General features: G+C 41.9%; 1 protein-coding gene across 2 annotated transcripts in view; it reads left to right on the forward strand.

The window, feature by feature from the left end:
* The window catches only part of TXNDC11 (thioredoxin domain containing 11), a 104,993-nt gene that overhangs the window by 17,099 nt on the left and 69,156 nt on the right, over positions 1 to 18,738 (forward strand). For both annotated transcript variants that reach the window (XM_077827672.1, XM_077827673.1), the window contains one exon: positions 17,668 to 17,761. In XM_077827672.1, coding sequence (XP_077683798.1) covers positions 17,668 to 17,761 — 94 coding nt within the window. The remainder of the gene's footprint in view (positions 1 to 17,667; positions 17,762 to 18,738) is intronic.

The following is an 18,738-nucleotide window of genomic DNA, read 5'->3' on the forward strand; positions in this document are numbered from 1 at the left end:
TTAATCTTTTGGTCATGCTGCCTGTCTTCCCTCACTACCAGCCCACCATTATGGTCCGTGGATTACAGTAAAAGTTAGGGCTACATTCTCTTCTCAGTCCATAGTGGAATGTTATAGGGAAGTTTTGCACAGAGATCAAGGGTGGCATGTGGCTTTTATGTAGTAAGTAAACTTTTAGTTATCATTATTTCTATTTGTTCAATTCCTTATTGTCACGTGTGGTGCCATTCAGTGGGAAAATATACTCCCCTTTTAGGATTATGGCTTCTTCTGCCCTTTGATTATCTTCTTTCCCCATGCTCCTTTTTTTCCAGTTTTTCCCTTTTTCTTTGTGTGTTTCCTCTGGCCTTCCCTCTGTATTTTCTTCTCTGCAGCAACATTTTCCACACTATTTGGGTTTGCTCCCACAGATGGTCAACAATGAAATGTTTAATGTGGACAGTAACATTTCATTGAGTTTTAGCACTTGTCTCAATGAAATCAGTGGGTGGTGGGGATTCACAACCCTCATCCTCATTTTTTTCAAGTAGTCCATCAATTGTGGTGGACATCATAGCATCTGTTACACTTGATTCATGTTTGGAAGATTTTCTTCACAACCAAGAGGGCAAGAGTGTTTTTGTTTTTTTTTAAATTAAATCTTAGATTATTAACGTGCCACTGGTTTAAAGTTTCAGATTTCAGTACCATCAAAATAAGGATCAAATCCAGTCAGAATTCCTTTAATCACATCAAGTAGTCTCTTAACAATTGAATGCCTTATCCCTTATTCAGGCCAGACTCTAACCGAAGTTAATAAAAGATTGTCCTACATAGTGAATATGAGAACAGCCCCGAAGAGTACTTGGAAGACCATGACATCAGTGTATATTGTACATACAGTATGGGTTAGAGGGAGGAGAAAATAATGTGGACTAGTACTTTAAACAAGCAGATCTCCAAAATGACAAGTTTTGAAAAGTGATACCTCTCGTGCATAATTTCTTTGATATGGCTCTTTACTATGCCATTATGTCTGTACAACCGAATAACATACCTTCCAAGATGTGATAATGTACTCTGGTTGGGTCTTGCTGTCTCTGAAAACAGTTCTCAAAGCAGAAAGGTATGGATTAAAAGTGAAACAGTGATGCATGGAAGTAAGTGTGTGTGTATATTCTGGGAAAGATAGTTTTGCCGGAGTCACTTACATCTACAAAAGGAATTAAATTTAGAGTTCAACCTAACCCTCTTTCCTTAACTCGCTCTGTTGTACTTAGGTCTTTCAGGGGAGTGCCACAAGGCTGGATGAAGCTATATATATTGTCTGTTCAGTGTTGCAATACTTCTTTCTCTAGATGCTATGGGGTGAGTTTGTGATTGCTTGAGGATTGCCTCTTTTTTTTTTTTTTTTTTTGGCTGAATTTCCTTGTTTTATTAATTTAAATCCAACTTTTTATACATTTAATTTATTGTAGTCATGTGGTTTAACACAGTGGCTCTCAATCTTTACAGACTACTGTACCCCTTCTAGGAGTCTGATTTGTCTCATGTACCCCCAAGTGTCATCTCATTTAAAAACTACTTGCTTACAAAATCAGACCTAAAAATACAAAAGTGTCACAGTACACTATTACTGAAAAATTGCTTACTTTCTCATTTTACCATGTAATTATAAAAAAAATCCACTGGAATATAAATACAGTACTTACATTTCAGCATATAGTATATAGAGCAGTATAAACAAGTCATTGTATGAAAATTTAGTTTGTACTGATTTCGCTAGTGCTTTTTTATATAGCATGTTGTAAAACGAGGCAAATATTTAGATGAGTTGATGTAGCCCTGGAAGACCTCTGCATACCCCCAGGAGTACGTGTACCGCTGGTTGAGAACCACTGGTTTACCATAGCTCATCTAATACTAAGGGCAAGAAGACTTCATGATTTAACAGTCTTTTTACAGTGTAGTAGCATCAGAAATGGATAGAGATTGTGAGTTGAGCTAGTGCTAGTGTAACCCACACACCTTCTGGGTGTGGTGTTCTGTCCCATCTAGTGGCACCGAGACCACTTACAGAAATAAAATGAATCTGTCAGCTGTTACACTAGCTGCTATGCATACTAGCAAGAGCTTTCCTTTTTTTTTGTCTGAGACACCTTCCTTTTTGGTTAATGAAAGTGCTGTAGTACATTCTTGAGGTCTGTTGTCACAACTATATAACTAGAAGTTTTTCACATCATGACATATTTAAAATGAAGTTTCAGAGTAGCAGCCGTGTTAGTCTGTATTCGCAAAAAGAAAAGGAGGACTTGTGGCACCTTAGAGACTAACACATTTATTTGAGCATAAGCTTTCGTGAGCTACAGCTCACTTCATTGGGTGCAAAATGAAGTGAACCTGTCAGTAGTATGTATTACTAAGGTAGATGAAGCAGTTACACTTCTTAATCAGTTGAGTAGCTATGAAATTACACAGGTTTGCATGAAAGAAATGCATCTCTGTTTGTGATGCTTGATTCTTCTTTTGCTTTCTGAGAGTACAACTGGCAACTTTGCCTTTCTGGGTGAGGGCATCCAACATCGTCTTAAGAATACCTCTAAATTGGTAAGGTTTGATAGACGTATGTAATTATCTTTCTAAAAACAAAATGGGCCCTTGAGTTCTAGGATACTGACAGATGCTCTTAAAATTGGGCTGTATTTAAAGATATCACTTATTCTATTGAGATAACATTTGTGATTGTTTCTCTGAAACATAAAAGCAGCCTCAGGTCGCCATTGCTTATATCAAAATGCTAGGTTGTATAAAATGTGCTCTAAAGTTTAGACAAGTACAGTTGTCAAATACTTTAGGTGGAGAACAATTTTCTGTTTTGCAGTCTGGTATGTGTAAGAAAGAACCTGTATGCTATAAGATTGATGCACGGGGAAGGATCTTCAGCTGGATGAGTTGAAAGAATGTTATATCTTCAAAACAAAGCATGATGCAACTTGAAACACCAGGCAAACAAAGACTTCTGGTTTCAGAGTGGTAGTCATGTTAGTGTGTATCAGCAAAAACAATGAGGAGTACTTGTGGCACCTTAGAGACTAACCAATTTATTTGGACATAAGCTTTCATGGACCAATTTATTTGGACAAAATCCATCTGATGAAGTGGATTTTAGCTCATGAAAACTTATTCCCAAATAAATTTTAGTCTCTAAGGTGCACAAGTACTCCTTGTTTTTTTTTAAAGACTTTTGGATTACTTCTGATTCATGGTACCTGGAGATGTCCTGAGGAAGAGCCCAAAGCCTGAGAAGGACAGTGAATAGGAGGAGGGTCTATGGGGTGTCTAGATCCCATACTGTTTAAGGGATTATACATCAGGAAATAAAGCCCTCATCTTGTAAAGGGATTGCTAAAAGCAGATCCATATGTTGCCATGAATTCCTTTGCAGAATCTAAGTTTGTGATTCATGTGTTGGTCTAAATGGTAGCCACTGCAAGGCATGGAAGTAGGGCATAAGATATTTTCTAATGGTCGCCTCTGGTATCAGACATGTTATGTCATTTTGCACTGGCTGCAAGACATAGGGTTGCATTGTGACAGCCCAGAACAGGGGGAATTGCAGTAGTTAAACTGAAATGACAAAGCCGTGGGTGGCATTGGTGAAACTGAACTTTGGTGGCAAATTCTTTTTTCTTTTCTGACAGATACGTCAGTTGCACTTCATGAAGGCTTATTTTCCTTTTAAAAGGACAAACTGCTGTTTTTGAGCTCCAGTTATTGTGCAAACACAGATTCTTATTTGTCTTTCTCCTTTTTTGAACTTTTTATTTACAGTTTTTGCAGTAAAAATGATAATGCCACAGTGAGAAATGTGCACTGATATTAGCAGACATAGTCTATATAAATGAATGGGGCTATTCTTTTAACTTTTAAAAGGTGATTATCTTGACTTTTGATTGTGATGGCTGAAAAATTGGGAGTCGTCTTTATAGATAATACATATATCCTCCTCTTTTTTTATTTAAAGAAGAAAAAAGCTTTTTTTCCCTTCTCTCTTCTTTAATTTTTTTAGGGCTAATATTGTTCTAACCTTTTAAATTCATGCATAGCAGTGTTGCTTTGTGTTTTGAGCAAAGAAGTGATAGTCAGGAGTTACCTACATCTATCCCTGTTTCTGCGCCTGATTTACTGTGTGACGCTGGGCAACTCTTTTCCTCAGTTTTGTTATTTTGAAATGAATAGTAATTTTTACCTACCTCCTGATGGCTTCTGGGATTTAATTAATGTATGTAAGGTGCTTTGCTATCCTCCAGTGGAAGAAGCCATAAGAAATACAAGGTATTCTTTTTAAAATAATCATATTTAGCTGTTAAACATCATTTATATTTTTAGTGCACATTCAAACTCTTTTCTCTCCCACTTTCAAAACTCTTCTATGTCCTTGCAAAGTCAGCAATGTTTATTTTACATCTGGCATATTCTGTTTTTATAGGACAGTCTCTTATAACAGAGAAAACAAATCCTTGTTGGTTCCAGTGTAAAGGGGACTAAAAAATAGGTCTCCTTTGTCGGCTAAATGAATGGTCTCCAAGCACTATGTCAGCTGTCTTGTGACTCCTGCCGCTACTAAAGACAACTGTTATGGTGAAGAGGGGGAAATAGCAGCCAACTCCAGCAACTAGAGCACCAGTGAGATTGAAGCTGCCAGCCACAAGTGGAAGAGGCAAGAGTAGAGAAGAACGGAATTGGATAGCTATGCCATACGTTTAGGTAGTGGGAAGAGAAAAGGACCAGATGGCTGGGCAGCATTTGCAGTGCAGAGGAAACCCAGAACACCTGGAAATGTTCAGGAAAGCAGAGGGTGAGAGAGGAACAGATCAGTTAGGAGGGGAAGATGGATTTAAAAACAAAAATAGACAGTGTGATTCAAATTTTGCCACATTGAAAAGCAGTAAAATACTTATAATTATTTTTCTAAAATTGCTTTTCATGTAAGCCCAGGGACAATGTGCAGCTGTGAATGGGAGAGGATGGGGTCCCTGAAATAACTTCTGAATTATGATGATGATAACTCTGTGAAAAAGTTGGAGAATCTCTATCCTGAGGCATATGTGTTTTGGTTTGGAGAACAGGAAACATGAGCAGATTTCTATGGATTTCCTCTCTTAACAGTGCGCCTTTTTTTGGCTAACCTCTTGTGTTGACTCTCATCTTTTACATGCTAAAATGTTAATTTCTTGTAGTAAGAAGAAACCAAATTTTTACTATGACTAATCAGGAGTCATTTTGATTTCCAGCTTTTTATAGCTAGAACTCAACCCTGCAGTGTTGTCAAAGTTTGACTCAGACTCACAATTTATCAGACCACTCTGTTTTATTAGCAAAGCTGCTCTGCTAATACATTTAGAAGTGAGCCCCCCGAGTGGGGCTTGTGTCTTTTAATTTATACAGTTTTTTGGGGAACAAGTTACAGAGAAGTTACAGACAAAAGAAGAAAAAGATTTTAGTCACCACCCTTCGAGATCCCTGAGACCAGTCAGATATCTTCAATTACCTGCCACCCTTAACAATCTCCTTTAACAGCTTCCAGTTAACTTAACTAATTGCCCTTCACACCTTCCATTCTGATGCCTGCTTCTTAGACCTGCTGGCTCTATCTTAATTGCTTCTCCATTCAAAAGCTAACTGTCCCTACCTGTGCTCCCTCAGATACTTTGTAACATGTTTTGGCATGCCCTCTCATATACAATGTATCCAGCATGTCCCCTTATACAATGTTATACTTCCACAATCCCCCCTTTTGGTCAAGGCTATGCCCATGACCAACGACTTACTGGATTCCATGCATCAATCGTTCTTTTTCATTACTTTCACTGGTGACATTTAACAACATTAGATTAGCACTCTGGTTAGGGGTAACCAGTTGGATGGATGGTGTGTCTTGTGCAGTTTTGGATACAACAAGAAATCAATTGAAAACACACAAAGATTATTAGAATTCCAAATAGGATAGTCAGGATTCCTTGAAACAACCAGTTTCCCAGACTAGAGAAATTGAATAAGTTACTTATCCATTTCCACAAGGAACTTGGTTCTTCGTGGGGAAGGTATGCAATTTGCTCCAGATGGCTAGCACGATTTATTACCTCATTAGTATTATCAGGTATGTATACACAGCATTCTGTTCCAATTAGAGCACAGGTCCCTCCTTTGGCTGCCAGTATTATATCTAATGCCCGACGGTTTTGGAGGGCCACTTGTCGGACCGCTCCTGCTTCTTTGGCTAGAGCTTTTAAGCTCTCTCCTGTTTCATTGGCCATGATCTCAACCATCGCTTGTAACCTTAAAAGCCTTTTTGCATGGTGGATTACCCCCCTTACTGGGACTAAAGAAATGCCAACAGCTTCTTCCCAAATTAGGGGGCTTATGTTATCCACATACCATTTAGCATCTGGCAAGTCCCTCCTTTTTCGCCTGAAATTACGGAGGCGATTTCGTGGGAGGGATTGAAGCACCCGGAATTGTGGGAAAAGCTGAGCAGGATAACAGATACCTGACCAATTTGCTGGTAACACAGTGTAAGCATTTTCCCCACAAACCCAATGATGTCCCATTAAAGGTGGGAAGGATTGACTGCAACCCTTTGACATGTAAGAATTTACGAAGGAGGAATAGTATCCCCCAAAGGGCACAGGATGATTTTCACTGGGAGAAGAGGTAGCATTCACATGACATTTGTAGATGGTGCTGTTTTTCTCAGGGAGGCTGTAGGGGGAGCAAGAGATTGAATCTTTGGTTTGGTCCCAGGTTGAGAGGAAGTTTCTTTCCATACCCGGTTCGCCATTCTCCAACCTTGTTTGAATAATCCCATACACCATGGGACACAATGTATTGGAGACAGCTCTCCTCCCTAGATTCAGCCCTGTCCCATTACACACCCAGCACCAGTGGCCCTTTCCTTTCACCACACTTATAAGTTTAGGAACATATGTTTTTCCCAGCCACCAAGTGTCATTTTCCTTCCATGTCCTTTTAAGTGGATAGGGTTCTCCAGCAAGCTCTGAGGAATTCAAAGGGATTGCCATGGTGAGGATCCTAGCTTGTGAGTGAGCTGGGATGTGGCTGCAGACCCAGCAATTAGAAATATTCAGGATCTGGGCTATCTGCACCTGTTGTTGGATGAAAGAATTGTCACTGTCACTCTGGATTCCCCAGACCCTCAGGACACAGTAGCTGAGGATTAAGCTTCTCAAAGGACACATGTTGGAAGCAGGACCCTTTCTGGTTCCGACAACCCCTTTCAAGGGAACCGCAGTCACGGTTTTATGTCCACCAGGCAGCAGGCGCTAGGCTCACTACTGCTTCTTGTTTGTTGGGTCCTGCTGTCTGCTTACCCTCTGCTTCTGGCAACCCTTACAAGAGCGCAGATTGTAAGGTATTGCAGGCTGTTCCTCTTTGTCTTCTGGGGTTGAAGCTGGTTCTGCGTGGTCTTGCAGAGGTGCTTGGTCCCCTTGAGGTGGCGCTGGCTTACACTGTGAGGCGTGGATCCATGCAGCGATGCCGGATAATTTCACTGCTGTCTGGGTGGTGAGCAGTACCTGGTATGGACCCTTCCACCGGGGTTCCAAGGCATGCTTCCGAAGGTGGTGCCGCAGGTAGACCCAATCACCAGGCTCAAGAATGTGACAGGCAGCAGAGGTGGGTTTTGTCGGCCAAGCTGCTCGCACCTGCGAATGGAAGGAGCTCACAGCTTGCATTAACCCTTTGCAATACTGGAAGAGCGTGCTGTGAGTTAGGTTTAGGTCTGGGGCTGGGGTAATAGTAGCCATTGTTCGCATAGGGTGTCCCATGATGATTTCAAATGGACTCAATTTGTGTCTCTGGGATGGGGATGACCAAATTTCTATAAGGGCCAGTGGTAAAGCAGCTGGCCAGTTTAACCCTGTGGAACTACAGATTTTTGCCAGTTTATTTTTAAGCACACCATTTCGCCTTTTAACTGCCCCTGCGCTCTGTGGATGGTAAGGGCAGTGCAACAGGTGGGTGACATGTAATACCTGGTTTAGATGTTGAACAATTTTTCCAGTAAAATGTGTTCCCCGGTCACTAGACAAAGTGGCAGGAATTCCCTTGGTAGGGATAATGTGGTTTAACAGACATTTTGCAATGGACAATGAATCAGCTTTGCGACAGGGAAAGGCTTCAATCCAACCCGAAAAGAGACATATTATAACTAAAATGAATTCATATTTCTGGACACTTTGGCATTTGTACAAAATCAAGTTGCCAGTGTAGGAAAGGTGCTTGAGGCAAACCCCGGAACTCTTGTGTTACTTTTACAGATTTGCCTACATTGTGGCTTTGACAAGTAACACAAGCGGCACAGTGGCGGGTTGCAAAGGAGCTGAAATGGGGAGCCCACCACCCCGCCTTACTCATAGCAGAGACCATCCCCTCCTTGCCGACATGCGAAACACCATGTAGCAGGGCAGCTAGAGACGGGTAGAGTGAGAGGGGGGCTACAAAGGTACTGGTGGGCGATCGCCAAAGGGAATCAGAATGCAAAGAGCAACCCAAAGCACTCCAGGAGTCTTTCTCTGTTTCTGGGGCAGAATCCTGGAGCTGAGCAAGATGAGGCAGGGATGGTGGCATTACAGAGACAGAGAGGGGACCAAGAAACGCTTCTGGTGAAGGTTTTATAGTGGCGGCATGTTTTGCAGCAGCATCAGCAAGTGCATTACCTTTTGCCACCTCGGTGTCTGCCGCTGAATGGCCAGTACACTTAACAATTGCCAAGGCAGACGGTAGTAAAACTGCATACAGGAGGGCGGCAATGTAGGGGCCATTCTTGATAGGGGTACCAGTAGAGGTAAGAAAACCTCGAGCCTGCCAGAGGGTGCCAAAGTCATGCACAACCCCAAAGGCATACCGAGAATCAGTAAAAATAGTGGCAGAGAGCCCCTCGGCTAGAAAGCAGGCACGGATTAGAGCAATCAGTTCAGCCACCTGGGCAGAGGTCACAGAGGGTAAGGGCGCAGCTTCTATGGTCTCAGAGAGAGAGACCACAGCGTACCCTGCAAGAAGGTGGCCTTGGTCATTTCTATAACAGGACCCATCAGTGAATAATACCAGGTCAGAGTTAGGGAGAGGTACATCTGAAAGGTCAGGGCGCGGGACAGTGATAGCGGAGACAGTTGCAAGGCAGTCATGGGGTTCACCATCACTAGGTAAAGGAAGGAGGGGAGCAGCGCTTAATAGTGATATGTGAGGCTGAAAGCAGCAAAAGTTCATACCTAGTGAGGTGAGCAGAGGAGAGGTGAGCAGTGTTGCGTTGCAGAAGGAGAGTTTCCACTGAATGGGGAACCATGAGAGTGAGAGGAGAGCGGAGGACAAGGGACTCAGACATCTCGACCAGGCATGCTGCAGCAGCTACAGCGCTTAGGCAAGGGGGTAAACCCTGGGCTACAGGGTCCAAGGTGGCAGAAAAATAAGCCACCGGGCGATTTCTGTCACCGTGCTCCTGAGTAAGAACCCTGAGGGCACAAGCAGATTGTTCGTGACAGAAAAGGGTAAAAGGCTTGTCATAGTTAGGTAACCCTAAGGCAGGGGCAGAGGCTAAATTCTACTTAAGGGAGATGAAAGCAGCATTTGCTTCAAGTGGCCATGGCATGGGGTTAGGTACAGAGGATCGAGTGAGTTCTTGGAGTGGTTTAACCAGAGAAACATATTGGGGAATCCATTGCCTACAAAACCCTGTCATGCCTAAGAATTTTCTGACCTGGCGTGGAGAGCAAGGCTGGGGAAAGCTAAGGATGGCTTGTACCCTGGCTGGATAGAGTGTACAGGAGCCCTGGGAGAGAAGGAAGCCTAGGTATGTGACAGAGGTTTGGCAGAGCTGCAATTTTGTGTGAGAAGCTTTATGACCCTTGTTTGCTAAAGCTGTGAGAAGTGTTAGTGAATCAGTTTCTGAGGCAGACAGAGAGGGGGAGCACAGGAGTAAGTCATCCACATATTGGATCAGTGTGGATCCTGATGGGAAAACCAGATCAGCGAGATCCCTGGCTAGGGCTTTGAGAAAAATAGGATGGACTCTCTGTATACCCCTGGGGAAGGGTAGTCCATGTATATTGTTGACCCTTGTAGGAGAAGGCAAAGAGATACTGGGATTCAGAGTGAACTGGGACAGAGAAGAAAGCGGAGCACAAATCTACAACAGTAAAGTGGGTTGCATTTGGAGGAATAGACGCTAGTATTGTAGCAGGGTTAGGAATCACTGGAAAAGAAGGTATGACAATACGGTTAATAGCTCGAAGGTCTTGAACAAATCGCCACGATTTGCCATCAGCCTTTTGAACTGGGAGGATAGGGGTGTTACAGGGGCTGGAACAAGGGACAATAATTCCTTGTTCTTTTAATGCAGTTATAACTGGAGCAATCCCAGCCTCTGCCTCAGGATTCAAAGGATACTGAGACAGACGAGGCAGAGGTTTGGAATTGTCTACAGTAATCCGAACTGGGTCAGTATTTAATCGGCCCACTTCAGATGGGTGAGATGGCCATAGGGAGGAAGGAACCTGAGAGATTAGGTGCTCTAGGGATGGAGTTAAGGGACAGCAAGGGACCGGAATGGAGAGGGAAGTTTCAGACAGCAGGGAGGCTACAGAATCACATAAGGAAGACTGAGGGATTTGCAGATGGACACCATCTGGGGAGCAGTAAATAGAACAGCCAAGTTTGCATAGCAAGTCCCGTCCTAGAAGGTTTGCAGGGGTGGAATCAGAGAGGAGGAATGCATGCTCCTCAGAGAGGGGACCGACCTGAACAGACAAAGGTTTTGAGAGGGGAAAAGAGGTAGGGATCCCTGTAATGCCAACAGCCAGACACAGATTTTCCAGATCGGGGAACCTCAGGCAAGTCAGTGGTGCGGATTGTAGAAAGAGAAGCTCCAGTATCAACAAGGAAAGGGAGAGAGAGATCATTTACAGTCAGGACACATTCTCCAGTAGGGGACAGAGGTAATAAGGGAGCTAAAACTTTGTGAGGTTCCCCAGCATCCCGTCATTGTTGGGGTGAAAAATAGGGTTGGGGATCAGCTGGAGGAACCAGCGGGGGGTTCACTTGATTTCCCATACAATTATTAGGTCGTCTTGGACACTCTTTTTTCCAGTGTCCAGGCTGTTTACAGTAGTTACAAACCTCAGTTAATCCAGCCCCCCGCCCCCTTCCGCAACCGCGTCCCTGTCCCCGGTGTGGTCTGCTTAGTCCTGAATAATGCTGTATCTGCAGAGCCATTAACTTTTGGGAGGACTGTTCCTCCTTTCCTTTTAAAGTAGGGTGGCAATGCTCTGCTACTGCCAGCAATTTGTCCATGGTTTCAGTCTCCCATCCCACACTTATTTGTTTTAACATGCTGCCTGTGGCAGGGAGAAGACCATCAACAAATGCATGTGCCAAGGCCCCCTGCCCATTTACATTGGGCTCTTGTATTCCTGAATGTTGTAGGAAAATATCAGTTAGCCGGGACCTATAGTCGCCTGGGCTTTCTCCTTGCCCTTGCTTACAGCAACATATTGCTGTCCAGTTTGTTTTAGGAGACCACACTTTGGGAATGGCTTGATGCAGGCTCTTCCAAAGAGCCATACACCGGTCTCTGTATGCCGAATCTGGGCCAGTACTTTTTATGGTTGAGTGGCGTGCCTCAGCTGGCCAGTCTGCAGCAGCCAACCATTTTTCATAATAACTGGCAGGAGCTAAAAATTTACACAGTTGGAGGAGATCTGTCTCAGAGGGTTCATAGGTTTCACAGATTAACAGAAACTCCTCAGCAAATTTGACAGTTCTCCTGTGGTTTGGGAAAACTTTTAACTATAGATAAAAGTTCCGTACGAGTCCAGGGCTTATAATCCCATATGGACTCACTTTCTCCCATCTTAAGGACTCGTAAGGGTGCCACAACAGTTTGATCAGAGTCTCTCATTAACCTCCCATCAGGTTCTCTTTTCCAAGAAGAGATGTCAAGAGAATCTTTGCAGTCTGCTTTGGATTTCTTCTTCATAATATTTTGCAGAGCTGCGAGGCCAATGAGGGTATCTTCTTCACTTTCATTATCTGTAGTCACTGAAGATTTTTCCTTTTCTGATTTCTTATTTGCGCAGGAGTATGGTGGGGGTCGGGTTTGATCCGGATCATTGCACATGACTGGGCAAAGGGGAGCGCTCGGACTTGTGGTGGGAGAGACTGCATCCAATTGAATTGTTAGTTTTTTGATAGAATTTTTAAGAGAGGTGAGTTTTGACTCAGTCCATCTATGATTTGCCTCTTCCCACCACTGCATGAAGCAGTCTACTTCTCCTCTCTCCAATTTGGTTTTTGGGAGAACGAGTTTGCTTTTTAAAGCGTCCACTCGATCCTTGTCCCAAGAACCTAACAGTGGCCACTGTAATTTGGGGTTCTCTAGAGCTAATTTGGACCATTTTTCAAGAAACCTACAAGAGTCTGGACCCCTCCTAAAATACATAAAATAAGCTGGAGTTCCCTTAGGGAACTGTTCTACCTTAGACTTCTGATTACCCATCCGGGAAGACTTCACACAGCACTCACACAAGAAGGAAATTCGGGCTCAGCAGAGCGGTACCCGGTGCAACACACAGAAAGGAGCCCACAGGCTACTGCCTCAACTGCCCTTGCTTTCACACCAGGGTTTATACCCAAGGCATGGTGCGGCTGCAGCTGTGCAGATTCCACTTATTCAGACCGTGGGGACGGGGACCCCTTGGTCAGCCAGTCTCCGGACAGAGATGGCTCCCAGATTCACACACACACCACGGGGAAGACGGATAGACACAAAGACAAGACAGTCCTCAAACCGGTTAAAGCACAAAAATAATTACCTGAGATGTCTGATTCCAGAAGCTGGATCCAAAGACCCCTACACGAACAGAGTGGGAACCAACAAGTTCAATGGCGTAGACTGCGCTGCTGCTGTGTACCTTTCTGTCTTGTGGAGGATCGCTTGGACTAAGCGTCCAGGCGCCGGCTGCCACGATCGTCCTGCAAAGCAGTCAGGGATCACACAGCATCAGTGAAGCCGCTTGCCATCTCGGTGGAACCTCCAAATTGTCAAAGTTTGACTCAGACTCACAATTTATCAGACCACTCTGTTCTATTAGCAAAGCTGCTCTGCTAATACATTTAGAAGTGAGCCCCCCGAGTGGGGCTTGTGTCTTTTAATTTATACAGTTTTTTGGAGAGCAAGTTACAGAGAAACTACAGACAAAAGAAGAAAAAGATGTTAGTCACCACCCTTCGAGATCCCTGAGACCAGTCAGGTATCTTCAATTACCTGCCACCCTTAACAATCTCCTTTAACAGCTTCCAGTTAACTTAACTAATTGCCCTTCACACCTTCCATTCTGATGCCTGCTTCTCAGACGTGCTGGCTCTATCTTAATTGCTTCTCCATTCAAAAGCTAACTGTCCCTACGTGTGCTCCCTCAGATACTTTGTAACATGTTTTGGCATGCCCTCTCATATACAATGTATCCAGCATGTCCCCTTATACAACGTTATACTTATACAATGTTATACTTCCACAGTGTGTACATTGTGATTTCCTGTGTTTGGACCAGGGGAGAAGTCTGTGGAAAAACAGTTTGCTGTAAATTACTCTTTTAGTCATATCACTGATCTTATTTTGGGGATTCTTTGTTTATGAGAGACATAGGAAAATCTCAGAATACCATTTGGTTTGTTAGATGGCCAAAAAAGATTTAAACTATTTCTGAGCAGAATATTTTATTTTTTCTTATTGTGCCAGGGGACACATTTTGTAAGGGGCTAGTGTGATATATTTGGGGGAATTAGCAATTCATATTTACAAGTGTCCCTTTTCTTCCTCTTCATTTACACAGACAAAAAGTACATCAGAAGTGAAATTCTTCAAAATTAAATGTACAAAACATTTTTGATTGAATGTCGGAAAGGATGTAGAAAATTTTTATCAACATTTGACTTTGTTTTGACATCTTATTTAAGATGAAAATAGCAAGTTGATGGGAAAGTGATACAAAAAAGATACAAAAATAGATTAGTAAAGATTAATAGACCGAAAAGCTATACTTAATGCCACAAGAGGGCCACAAACCCTATGATAAAATACCTGGTTGAAAAGTGTATTATTTTCTAGATTTGAAAGTGCTGATTCTTCTCTCCCTAAAACTAGTATAGAACTCTGTTGAAGGCAGCAGTGGACTTACACCATTGTAAAATTGGTATGAGATCGGAACATGTAATCGGAAAATTACAGATGCAGGCATTATTATACTGACACATGAAGAGAAGGGTGTTCCCTTACAAGTGGAGAACCAGTGTTGACAGGTTTCAGAGTAACAGCCCTGTTAGTCTGTATTCGCAAAAAGAAAAGGAGTACTTGTGGCACCTTAGAGACTAACCAATTTATTTGAGCATTAGCTTTCGTGAGCTACAGCTTATGCTCAAATAAGCTTATGCTCAAATAAATTGGTTAGTCTCTAAGGTGCCACAAGTGTTGACAGGCCGCTCAAGGAACATATCCATATTAGCTCTGATCATGCTAGTGTGCTAAAAATAGAGTGTAGCTATGGCAGCATGAGCAGTATGAGGGGTTAGTGGCCCTAAGTACCTGCCTAGCATCTTGGATGATACGTACTCGGGGTGGCTAGCCCCTTGCGTCACTGTGGCTATCCTCTATTTTTAGCATGCTAGCTTGATCAGAGCTAGTGGGGGTATGTCCGCTCAAGATGGGACTCTGACCCTGGAGCTCGAAGTGTACACATATCTTTTGATTCTACGTGTCCCAGAAAAAGTGAGGAAATCCCTAGTGATTCTATCTCCCTTTCTCAAGAAGAGAGAAAGCAAGCATCCTTCATCAGACAGCAGTATAGATCCTGTCACTGCTCTAGTGCTGAAGAGAAAAGACCAAGACCATGGGGTCATGCTTCTTCCTCCCAATGAGACTGGGGGCAGATGGAGGTAAAATAGTCCAAGCAGCAGGACAAAACCAGAATGGGAAAAATCCAGAAGCCCTGAATCAGTTCTCATCCTCCAGTTCTTCCTCATTCACAGAAGAAAAGGAACTTTCAGAATCAGAACGATTTCAGAAGAGAGAGAAATCAAGAGAATTCCGAAGAGAAGTGTCCATTTTACACCACACTAAAAAGAGAACTGAGAGCCTGGTGTAGTTCAATCTCTCAAAAACCCCAGAAGAACCAATCTAGTAAAATAAGGCAAAATGAACAGAAAACATTTCCCAGTATCTTCTAAGTAGGAGCTGTGTATCCCCCTTCATTTGACCCTCCCCAGAATCAGTGAGTGTGTAGTCCTTGAATCCCAGAAGTGGCAGAGATCCTGAACTTTTACACACATCAAAAGAATGTCAGACTCAATCTTTCTTCCCAAAGTGGGAGCAGTATGACTTTTTTTGTTTAAAGATACAGCTATATCTGTAGGTAACTTCCTTTCTCAAACTATGGGAAAAAGCCTGGAAGCTAGTTAAAGATTTTGTTTTGAAGCCTCCTTTGTGCCCCTTTGAATATCTGTAGCTTCTGGGTACTTTTCCAGAACCACTGCTGTCTTGATGTAGGATGTAGTTTGTTGGTAATATCTCGCAATCAGTTGCTATAAAGGATCACAAACTTCATGTAGAAAATAAAGGTAGAATATATTTTAGTAAAGCTGTGATTATATTTTATAATCCATATTTGAATAATTTATCATTCAAAGACAAGAAAATCAAAGCCACCTCATGAAGTATCTCACTGGTTGCTTCTCTTCATTGGATGCTTCTCTCAGCTGCTTACATTTCATAGTTCCAGCAAGGGTGGGCAATATTGTAGTAAGTTGAAATATGTGGCTGGGCTCTTAAAACATCTCTCTTGAGATGGGACAACCAGAACGGCATGCCGTATTCAAGGTGTGCTTGTACGATGGATTTATGTAGTGTCACGATATTTTCTGTCTTCTTATCGATCCCTTTCCTGATGGTTCCTAACATCATTCGCTTTTTGGCTGCTGCTGCACATTGAGCAGGTGTTTTCAGAAAACTATCCACACTGACTCCAAGATCTTTGTTGAGTGGTAACAGCTAATTTAGATCCCATTATTTTGTATGTATCATTGAGATTGTGTTTTCCAATGTGCATTACTTTGCATTTATCAACATTGAATTTCATCTGCTGTTTTCTTATCCAGTCACCCAGTTTTGTGAGATCCCTTTGTAGCTCTCCACAGTTTGCTTTTCCAGTCATGGGCCTTATTTGAGTAGAGACTGTCAGGCGTGCCCAGTTGTCTAATGTGGGGTTGTATGCGTGTGAGAGAGAGTGTGAGTGTGTGTGTCCACAAGACAGAGAGAGTGTGTGTGATATGGACAAATGTCTGTGTATTTGGGACTTGGACGAGACTACAGAATTCATTTTCAGCTGTATTTTAAGGCAGAATTTGAAATGTGACACCTGACCTTTTTCACTTAAAAGTTATTTCACTAGGAAAAGTGAATGCAGAGAAATCTTCTTGCATCATAGAACAGTGAAAGGATAACCATCCACACTTACAACAAATAAAATTCAGTATTTCACATTAATGTTAACAAGTTGCATTTAGTGTTCATTTTTAAAAGGTAACTTTTAAACCTATTGTGTAGCTCTTTGTCGAGATAGCAGTGCAGTTATCAAGAAAATGAAGTGTGAATAAGAGTCCGACACCTGAGCTCCAGGTCTGGGAACATGCCTCCTGATCAGTGCAAGTTGAGTGTGTGATGAATTGTTTTATCTGCAAATGCAAATATAAATGGTTCAAGGAAGGCTGTCTTACATTCTGATCTGTCTGTTCAAGTATCTAAGTTCTAAGAATCACTTTTGTACCCCTTCACTATTATCACATGGAATGGGATCTGTAATCTCTGCCTATTTTGATGTGACCAGTATTCTCCGCACCCTCAACCCAGTCTCGATGGACAAAAATTTTGTCTCTCTTTCGGGAGATCACAGATCCTTTAAATCTCAAATTACCTGGTTGCCTGGGCCAGGATCTGGGTTTCTTCCCTTTGTTTTTGTGAAATCAGTCTCTCACTGATTTCCCTTGCAAGAATCTCATATGGCTGATAGCTTCCCAGTGTGATGTAGACTGGCAGTCATGCAGAGGCTTCATATATAGATGTGAATCATGCACAGTATAGTAAAAACTTAAAGAAAACCAAGTATTTTACGTTGAAAAAGGGTTACAGTTGACTTCATTGTACAATGACACATTAAATGCCAAATCTCAATTTCAAAAGAACGCAGTATGGTGCTAGGTAGAAAATGAAATATTCCATCAATGTGGTGGTACTGAAGCTTGACTCCTGCAATTATTACCATTTGCTTAGAGAATAATGTAACCACTAACACAGGAAATATGTAACACTGAAATTATAATGTTCTGCATATATACAGATTTGGTCTTGTGCACATTTTCCAAATTATAGTATTGGCTGATTTTTTTCCCCTCCTTTTAAGATCCACTTTTCTTGCAGAGAAAAATGGCTAGTTTGTTTTTCCAAAACAAAACAGCCCATTAATGTTTAATCTGTTTGTTTTTTACTATAGTTAAATAATTGCAGTGTCCCATAAATGTGTAGTTTTGTAATAGCTTAGCTAACTCTAATTCTTACTCTTGCAGCCTGGAGTTCTAGGATATTTTGAGTTCAATGCTTCACCTCAGCCTCCCGGTTATTTGACATTCTTCACATCAGCATTACATTCATTAAAGAAAGGTAAAAGCTTAATCTTAAGAATTTAAGGCACCTTTGCAAATAGTTTACATGTGTGAACTTCAGTTCTCATCTGAAATATTTTGTAATTTGAGAATTACAGCTCTTAGTATTGGTCTGACGACTAAGTTGTATTCCTTTGTTAATAGACAATGAATGGATTAAGGAATAAAACAAAAATTAATTGAATAAAAGGTATCTTATATATGTTGTGGACAGGCAGAGTGGAATAAAATACATAGTGTGTTTATCCTTCGTCACATTTTCATAGCATAATAAATGTGATCTTCATTTTGTATAGTTTACCAAATATATCCAGCAAGTCTTATTTGCCAAATCTCTCCACTTTATTGAAGGAACTGCAGTTCCTGTTTCATGTCACATTTCATTGTTACTATTTGGGTACAAAAGTACTCAAAAGTAAATATAATTTTTGTAGCCAAATGAAAATGAAGCAAAATCACAAGTCTAAGTAAAACTGAGTGCATTCCTGTTTTTAGGATCTGATCCTTCAAACAGTTACACTTGAGTAGCTTTACTCATATGAGCGATCTCTTCAAAAACATAGATTTGAGATTGCTGATTTGCCACTTAAAGTTCATGGTATGTTTGTCTATTTTTCAGGTAAGTTTTGTTTTACACTGGAGTCAGAAGTCTGGTAGTGCAAGACATGACACTGGGGCTCATCCTCGGGTCTTTCCTGTCTCTTTGTTTAATTTAGCTTCTGGCTTTTTCACTTTCCCCATTTTACATTACTTAATGTCTCGGAAATGTCTTGTAAATTTCTTCAAGTTACCTTTTCCACTGAAAGATGCTAAACAAAGAAATATTTACTTCCTTGGGGGTGATTATGGTAAAATGAAGATAGATTCTTCTTACATGGAGCTTGGGTTAGACAACTGCTAACAAAAGGAGATGCACCTCCCACAGTGGTCACTTAAAATCAAGAAATTTGACACCTCCTCCCCCCAAAAAAAGAA

This window comes from Eretmochelys imbricata, chromosome 10 (genome assembly GCF_965152235.1).
Source record: "Eretmochelys imbricata isolate rEreImb1 chromosome 10, rEreImb1.hap1, whole genome shotgun sequence".
Lineage (NCBI taxonomy): Eukaryota > Metazoa > Chordata > Testudines > Cheloniidae > Eretmochelys > Eretmochelys imbricata.